General features: G+C 42.8%; 1 protein-coding gene across 1 annotated transcript in view; it reads right to left on the bottom strand.

Moving 5' to 3' along the window:
* galnt10 (UDP-N-acetyl-alpha-D-galactosamine:polypeptide N-acetylgalactosaminyltransferase 10 (GalNAc-T10)) overlaps positions 1 to 9,136 on the bottom strand; it is an 81,534-nt gene that overhangs the window by 20,853 nt on the left and 51,545 nt on the right. Inside the window, exon 5 of the mRNA XM_032534308.1 lies at positions 2,881 to 3,066. Coding sequence (XP_032390199.1) covers positions 2,881 to 3,066 — 186 coding nt within the window. The remainder of the gene's footprint in view (positions 1 to 2,880; positions 3,067 to 9,136) is intronic.

Raw genomic sequence — 9,136 nt, 5'->3', positions numbered from 1 at the left:
CAGTCCCACAATGAGCTTTTCTTAGTATGGGTCATTTCTGAGTCTGTAGCTTTTGAGGAGGGGGGTGGGAGACCAACTGCCACGATGCCATGATGTCTCTCTCTCTCCTGGGTGGGCCAAATTCTCTGGGCGGGCAAAGCAAAGAACAGGGAAGGTAACCTTGCCCCTTATGACCTCACAAGGGACAAGATTCCAGATTGGCTTTCATTGATCTGAGCTTTCATTTTCTCAAAAGCCGAGCAGGATACCCAGGGCTCGGTTTATACCTATCGCCATTTCTAGCCCCTGGGGGGAGGGGGGGCATAGGCAGGCTGGGGAAACTCATTTTAATGTTAAAAAACCTCATAAAGTGAAATTTACATGTCATGGGACCTTTAAAGGTTAGTTATGAGTGAAGGTGCAGACTTGCAGTTTCTTTGGCTAGATCACATTTTGATGAAGTACTGTACTGTAGGTGTGTCACGTTGGTGAGTTATTTTTCTCCCTCTGAAAAACGACCACATAAGTTGTTTGTTCAAGCAGCAATTATGGCTCATATTAACATTTATAATGGTGTCCTGTTGAAAAATACAAAAAAGATTGTGATTTTTTTTTACTTTACAGAACAAATGGAACTACGTCACACTCGGTGTCATGTGCCTCATTGGAAGGGACGTAACGTAGCAGATGATTTTAAACACAAACCACAATCTTTTTCTAAACTTAAACAATTTGTTTTTTTGCCTAAAACTAGCCAAACGTTTTCAGACCTTAAATATGCGCTTAAAGGTCCAATGTGTAGGAATTTCTCCTGTCTAGCGTTGAGATCATATATTGCAATCAGCTCTCTCGCTATGCAGTTCAAAGTATTACAGCTTCGGTAGCCATCATGCTTCAAACAGCCGGTCTCCTGCTCTTTTCAATCTCTGTTTTCTTTTTCTCGGCAAAGAAGAAGACTCTTTTTCTTGAAATTTGGATTTTGAATACGTGTGGTCCTCCATATTTCCTTCTCCAAACTTGCCGGGGCCGGGAAGCGACGACATCCGTTATTTTTGTGTTTATCATTTGACAGCAAAAATGCAAAGGGCGGGGCAGTATGTCCTGTATGTCCCTCACCTGCTAACATATTAAATAAACGACCTATGTGGTCGTATCTTTGACTTTTTCCCACTTCCCTTTAAGATGGAAATTATAGATCATTATATATTATATTCCTGTAATTTGACTGAAAAAATGATGCAAACATGCATAAAAAATATAATTGTACTGATTATTTTGTCACAGCTTCCTTAACTTTGTCACATTGCACTGTAAAAACAAGACTGCCGCCTGCGGATGTTACACACTGCCAGACCCGCATTCAATTCCCAAATATTGTGTGGGGAGCTTGACAGAGAGGTAACGTGGGTCATAAAGTTTGTTGTTAAAATGGTTCCATCTAGGACGACGCCATGCTGGGAAAACCAAGGGTCCTTAATGGAAAATGGGTAATTGAGAAAGTGAAAGTGTTTGGGAGCAAGTCCATCAGCCAGGAGAGGAAGCGCTTAGTCTCGCAGTAGGGGTGGTGTGTGTGAGTGTGTGTGTGTGCTCGGTTACTACAATCTGTGAAAGGACCCTGAGATTGAGGACATTACTTTAAAGAGAGGGGACATATGGTAAAATTAAGGCTTTTTGCAAAAGTGGTGGCATTTTTGTAAAGTGAAAAAACAAAACGTTTGAAAGATGTTTTGTATGAATTCTTTGGAAAAGTGAGGATATTTTGAGAAGAAACTGGCAGCAGAAAAGAGGACGTATGAAACAACCACGATGGTCATCTGTAGACAGTAAAAACTGTTGCAGGTGGGAGTAGTTACTCTTCGTGGTTTTTGTTAGGCAATGCATGTTACAACCCATTCTCAGCCTTAAGCGTCCGTATGGAAAACACTGGGCCGAGCAGCAGCTCGACCGCGGCACTGTGACATGACGTAGAATTACGAGTGACAACTGTAGCGAGTAATATGAAAGACTGAAAATCAGCGTAAGGTGGTTGGGTTGGGGAGGTGGATGGGTCACAAGAACACAGGACTTTCACCCAGGAGACCAGGATTTGTGTCCTGTTCTTGTCACTGAAACGTACATTTTGTAACCCCACCAATGATCTTTTCCTAAACCTAACTTTCCCGTCTTATCCCTGTCAGTTAAAAGTACGTCCAGACGCAGAGCGTCACAAAGTGACCCCAAGGGTCCTAACCAGGAACAAACTCCAAAGGCACCTGACCAAGCGTCGCTTGTTGACGTGTTGGGAGTGAGAATGTGTTGGTATGTAAGAGGTGCACATAGAAGAAGACATTAGGCTAAGGTTCTACTTTTATCAACTGAAACTAGGTTTCAAAAGCCATTTTCTGTCGCTTTGTTCATTTCCGTGAATCAAACTATTCATTACCACTGTGTGACAATGTAGCATAAGTTAGCTTAAGAAAGCCTTGGCTTTTGCAACTGTTTTCTAGCTACAGCCAATGTATCTACCAATGATGTTGCTAATGCTAACTGTAACTGTCTAACTGTTGTGGGTAATGAATTTGAGTCATTTCTTTATCTGAGGCTGTAACATGTAAATCAGACTGCCCCTGTTTCTCTGTGTTTTCATTAGACGGTGTACATATCAGAGTGACAGTCAGGGTTCTGAATAACTGTGAATGCTTCAGCCGGTTAAAAGCTGTACAAGCCATGCTGATGGGAGTCTCGCTTTTAAGGAATAAAGAGTTTAGCAAATCATAAAAGGCCCCAATGATATCTTTTTTTCTTAAAACTGCTGTGAATACAGAGCTACTAGCCAGTGAATTACGCAGTTCAGCTGGGTTGAGCTTTACATGAGTTTTGATGTAGCTAATAATTTACATGACTAGCGTTTGTGCTGCTCACCCAGCAGTGGAGGCAGCCAGTTGACGTTGGCCTCACAGTGGGAGTCCAGGAAGGTGATGACTTCTCCTTTAGCGGCGCCGGCTCCCAGCAGACGAGTCCTGATCAGCCCCTCCCTCTTCTTGGTCCTCATGATGCGAACCTTTGGCATCCGCATCATGTACTCCTCCAGCGCCGCCTTCAGGTGCTCTGCACAGAGGGCAGGGGAGGAAGGAGGGGATAGGAAGAAGGGGAAATCATCAGTCTTAATTTCCAGGGGCGATTAAGTTGGGTGGCACTGAGGAGCAATCAACAGTCAAGGGCGGTCCCAGGTCATAACTGCTTAGAAATATAGGAAAGTATTTATAAATATAGTAAATATTGGACAGGATAGAACAACACAATGTTATTCTGCTAAAAAACCCATATCCCATTCATCATTAATTTCCCTTATTTTCATTTTAAACAAATTGTACATCCAAATATGATACACATTTTTCCATAGGCTCAGTCTGCCACTTTAAAAAAAAAAAAAAAAAAAAAAACTATTCCAGTGCTGTTCCATTGGTAAAAGAATTTTAGATAGTCATCATGGAAACACTGATGGTCATGTGACAAGGGCTGGGGGAGATTGGCAGACGATGCAGCCAAGTGACAGACTCTGAAATCACAATTTACTATATTGACATATAGGAGGGGGGCGGTGCCGCCTCGTGCCCCCCTCCTAGCCCAGCCCCTGCCAAGTTCAGCGCTGTCAATAATTGATTTGTTAGGTTGCGTAATGTGCTTTGTCCTAGCATTCCTTTTCTCTCAGCCTGACACATTTACCTCAATACTTTTCTTGGTTTCCCAGAATTCCCTTAAACAACCAACAATCAACTGCCAACCAACCACAGGGACACAAACATGGCCGACAAAGACACTTTGATTTCATAAATAACGTATCTTTGTGTGCTTTGAGTTTGTCAGAACTCTTCACGATGGACTTGGTTTTGTATGATTAACGACAGCACAGCGTGTAGAGAGAGAGAAGAATGTGCATCCAAAAGCTGACACTAAGATCAGCAGGATATTAAAAAAAACTAACTAAATCTGGAATAACAAAATGTAAACCAAATGTAGCACGCTGCACATTCAGCAAGGCAGGTTTCCATTTTCCAAAAAGTGATAATAATGTTGAAAAAAAAAAAAAGGTTGACGGGAAGACAACACAAGGGTTAAGGAATGTGTGAGGCGTACGGTATATGCACCCACCATAACTTACAAGCACCTTAATTGATTAATTAATTAAACAAAAACACTCGGCAGTCAGAGCATGCGACGATTACCATGTCGAAGGACCAAATCCAAACGATAATTTATTTGAAGCGCACTGCAGTCTTTGCCTTCTCCTGAACCGGTTTGTAAGAATTCGGAAGAAAATGCGTGCACACCAATTTGTGTGATATCCCGCAAAATTAGGTACACCGGCAACAGAGCTCTGCGAGATGTCGATCATATCGGTGGGAGTTGGTAGTCGGGTTTAGCCGACGGCTAGAGAGCATTGTCAGCTGCAGGTTGTTTCAGACATTACAGTTGAGTTTAGCCTACAAAAAGGGAGCGACATGCAGCAACAGCGACAGTTAAGGTTAGGCACCGAAAGGCCTAGTTATGTTAAGGAAAACTATCGTGGTTTAGATTAAAAACACTCGAGGAACAACACATGTTTCTTGGGTGAAAGGCTTGGGTTTTCCCCGGGAATCAAACACCGCTGCCCTGTGCTTTATGACCCAGACATCCACTCAGACCTCCACCCTGTGCGGTCCACAGCTTTGTTTCATACAGCAGCAGTCAATGGGGGGCAAAAAGCTTTTCTCTGCTTCTATATATAAGTATGTTTACATAGCTACCCTTTAACGTGTGTGTGTGTGTGTGTGTGTGTGTGTGTAGAGTTGTGTTTACAGCATGGGTTGCAGTGCAGCAGTAACAGCAGTACCCTGTGATAGACAGAAACCCGTCCAGGGTGTAGGCTACCTTGCCTCTTCCCCACTGCATGCTGCCAGTTTGGGATAGGCTCCAGTCGTCTGCAACGCTGCACAAGATAAGCGGTTTAGAAAATAAATGGATGCTTACGGCAGTAGCAGTGAAGGACAGATTTGGGATGGGAAACTTTTTAAACTTTCAACAAAAGTTGTACAGGTCCCTCAATGCCTTTACATAACAAAGCTCTCACACACAGATGAATGGAAAATGACTTTTCTTCAGTTTTCTGAAGCCTCTGGGAACAGTTTGATTTTCTTACACTAAAAACTCATTTTTGAGGATGACAGTATGAGCCCTGCCTGCTCCCAGTGGTTTGAATAGAAATCAGTCTTGAAGCAGTGAAAACATGAAATATAACTTTGACAGATGCTTTACAAAAAGCCACAGTGCCAGAGAGCGAGACTCTGAGAAGATGAAAAGTTGACCTTTAACTTCATCCGTTGGAAACTGATCTAAGACCTAGTCCACACAAACATGGGTATTTAAAAAAAGAAGCTTTTTAATGCTTTTTGGCCTTTCGTCCCCACACAAACAATGTTTTAGGACAGTGTAAACTGCTTTTGGAAACTCTAGTTAGGTTGAAGACTTAAAAACGCCGTTTGTGTGTTGATGTGTGGACGTTTGCTTGGGTTGTGATGCAAGAGTGTGAGATGAGATTTATTAATGGGTTAGGGTTAGAATTGAATTGGTTAGGGTTATTAATTAATTATTATTTGACATCTATTGTGCAATGGCAGACATGGCAAATATAGTCATGGCGCTAGCTAGACTTTATAACAAATTAATATATATTGTGGAATGGAGGCGACAGAATGCTACAGATCACTGCCACATTATCCACAACCCAGACCCACCGCACTTTGGGAAATAGTCAGGTAAAATTGATCAGTATACACAGACACAATGGTCTCGTTTTTCCGTGACACTCACCACATTTCTTTAAAGGAATGCATTTCAACTGGAAGAATCTTTCGTGTTTACAGCATGACATCTGGCAGTCGGGCGGCAGCAGTGGCTGTATCACTTTGCTAGTATTGTTTTTTGATGTTTTCATTAACATTTATTTAAGATATCTTATCATGGTATTATTAATCCATTGCCAAAGGAGTTGCTACAAAACTAATTAAGACTATCAGCTGCACACAACTCTCTTTGTATTTCTCAGCATGGCTGTGTTTAGAAATGGTCGCCGTCCGCAACTTTCACGCACAAGATAATTAGCTCTTCTGAAGAGTCATGTTTTTTAATTCTCCGTGTCTTCCTCATGCACGTATACGCTGGTGGTTTGCCATGGTGACGTTAGTAGCTTAGTCTCAGACAACGCAACGTCACGACCCAATCATGCGGCAAAACATTGGCGTCAGTGGCGTTGTTGCCAAAGGTCTGAGCCTGCAACACAACCCAAAACGTCTCCAAATATCTCCCGATTCGGGGCTCTGAAACGCCGTGTGATTTCCAGGTGTAAACATAGATATTCATTTTAAAACCAAAAGGTACTAATGTCAACGTAGCAGGTTCACACTACACACGGCGTCAATGCAGCAATCAGTTCTGCAAAGGACCAGTCCAACCTCTACTTAGGTTTAGTGTTTGTGATGCTGTTTAAAGCCATCCTTCTCTTTTTGTTTTTAAGCTCTCTTCCTCTATGTTGCCCGATCAGAAACAAATCCCAAATCCAATCCCTCCATCTTTTCATCCCCAATTTTCAGATGTACAGTATGTGATCTTTTGTCTCTCCTTTACAGATCCTCTGCATCCTGTGAAGGTCAGCCATCCATCTTTATTTGTTGTTGCTTTGTTTATTGTGTTGCACAGCAGATGACCTACATGCTGTAAAGAGTGACATTGCAACAAGGGCAAAAGGGGTCCATGAGGTCGGCGCCAAACTGCGCCGAAAAGGCGAGGTGTCCTCCATGTATGCCTGTGCAATGACCCCATTAAAAACCAACCATTACGAGCCTGACTCTGGCTCTGTATAAATGCTCACCCTACACAAAGTGACGCTTACATCATGCTGTAAATGACAGGAAGCGAGGTAAAATTAATCAACCAACGTTTGCCTTGCGTGTGAGGAGAGCGCGTGTGGGGAGAGTTGAGGGAGAAAGATCGGATCATTTAATTATGATTGGTTAATTTTGGCTGAATAACTTGGAACACGGCTCATACTGTTTACCAAAAGCAAGGAGGCAATTAATCACGCTAATGAGAGCAAGCTGATGTCGGCAAACACATTAGTCTTTATTAAAATGTGAAGCGAGGAGATTGGAGGGCTGAGGCGTTGTGGATGTCGGGGTCATTTCACAACACAGAGCGGAGGGATGAATCGCTCATCTCACACCGGGTTGGCGATAAGAATCCAGGGCATTTATTCAGCACAGACCCGAACTCCCAGCATACCATCCATCTCATTCTGTTCTGCTACCTCCCTCCAGCGTGCTGCTGACGTATTTCTCCTGTGGACGGTGCCGTGGCTGCCCAGCCTTCTTTCATCTGCTCATATGGGGCCGTACTCAAACACGAATTAGCGCCTCAGGCTCTTGTCAAAGTGTCTGTGTGCATTTAAAATGTCACTGATGAAATGTGTTTTTTAGATGGGGCTTGTCTCACTTTGATGCATGTCCTGGAATGTTTGAAGTAAAGAGCAAACTAGTAAAGAGTAGTTAGTCAATTCTGGACATTCACTACACAACCAACTGCAAAATGCCCCTCTTAGCATGCTATAGTTGTGTGGACTCCTAATAGAGTATCCTTAAATAAAAAAATCAACTTCATTTCTTTCCAACACAACTTCATTTGTTGTAGGAAACACTCTTTTGGTTTCCAGTAAAAAAAAATAAAAAATTAAAAACGCAATACGTAATGCCTGAATGATGTCCTTCAGCGGTGTTTTGTGTGTGTGTGTGTGTGTGTGTGTGTGTGTGTGTGTGTGTGTGTGTGTGTGTGTGTGTGTGTGTGTGTGTGTGTGTGTGTGTGTGTGTGTGTGTGTGTGTGTGTGTGTGTGTGTGTGTGTGTGTGAACGCCTCTTACCGACCGAGCTAACAGTAGCCTTTGGCATTGTTACACATTAACCAACAGGGGTCTTCCCGCCAACAGAGGACATTTTGGAAGTCCCCTGTTGGGCATGCTTTATATCACGCTTAATTCATGTCTATGCACAATGCCCCTCTTAGCATGTTATACTCTTAATATGTCCTTCACTCATTTTTTAAAATTTGCTAATGTGACTTTTTTAATTACCAATACAACTTAGGAAACACAGTTGCAAAAAAAATGTAATTTGTGTAAAAGTTTGTGTGTGTGTATGTATGTGTGTGTGTGTGTGTGTGTGTGTCTTATCAACCTAACCAAAAGGGGACTTAAGCCAACAGGGGACATTTTGGAGGTCCCTTGTTGGTCATGCGTTTAATCATGCTAAAACCATCTATAAAAGCCTCTGGTGATATTTCTAAAACTTTAGAGAGAGGGGGACTTGCGTTGTGTTAGTGTTAAATCCATAATCCAAATCTAGGAGGCGCTGTGGGCTTCCTGCATGAAATGAACACAAACACAATGACATAGGTGCCCACACATACATTTCCAGTACAAATACCACCAGCAAAATCCCTCCTAATGCATTTTTAAGAAATTGAATTAGCGTTGAGACACAGTGGATCCAGTATGGCTCCAGGGTGGTGGATTAATCCCAAAATGCTCTGGCATGCCACCAACAACAGGAGCTGCTCCATTATCTTATCAGCAAAATATTCCAATGCCCTTGTGAACTCCATCAAACTCTGTCAATTTTCTTCCTGCCCCAATTTGCTTCCAATTTTTGCTTCCATTATTTAACAAAAAGGGTTCCTGAGGTTTCCACTGAGCTGATCTGATGTGTGCTGGAAGGAATCAAACATCCGATCTAAAACCATGCTGACCCTGAGAATCTCAAAATATTAGCTCTATAACAGTTTCACTGATAGATTTGAGCTATGCTAAGTCTTAGCGCACATCACAGTCCGGAGTTCAGACCATAAACAACCCAGTCTAAAGCCAGTTTGTGAAATGGTCACATTCTTTTGATTCAGGGACTCGTGTACAGGTCAGGATTTTCAAACCTGCTCCGGGGGACGCAAAGACGGAGAAATGAAACGCCACACCCCGGCCACAGCAACGGGACGGTTGTGGTTAGGAAGAGAAACGCGGAAAGGAATTGCAACACGCGGGACGTGATCCCCACTCTCTGGGTTAAATGTCCTGTGTCTTTTGACCCATCCCCCCCCCC

The sequence above is a fragment of the Etheostoma spectabile genome, chromosome 13 (genome assembly GCF_008692095.1).
Source record: "Etheostoma spectabile isolate EspeVRDwgs_2016 chromosome 13, UIUC_Espe_1.0, whole genome shotgun sequence".
NCBI classification, from domain to species: Eukaryota; Metazoa; Chordata; class Actinopteri; order Perciformes; family Percidae; genus Etheostoma; species Etheostoma spectabile.
This window is presented reverse-complemented; position numbering and strand designations above follow the sequence as displayed.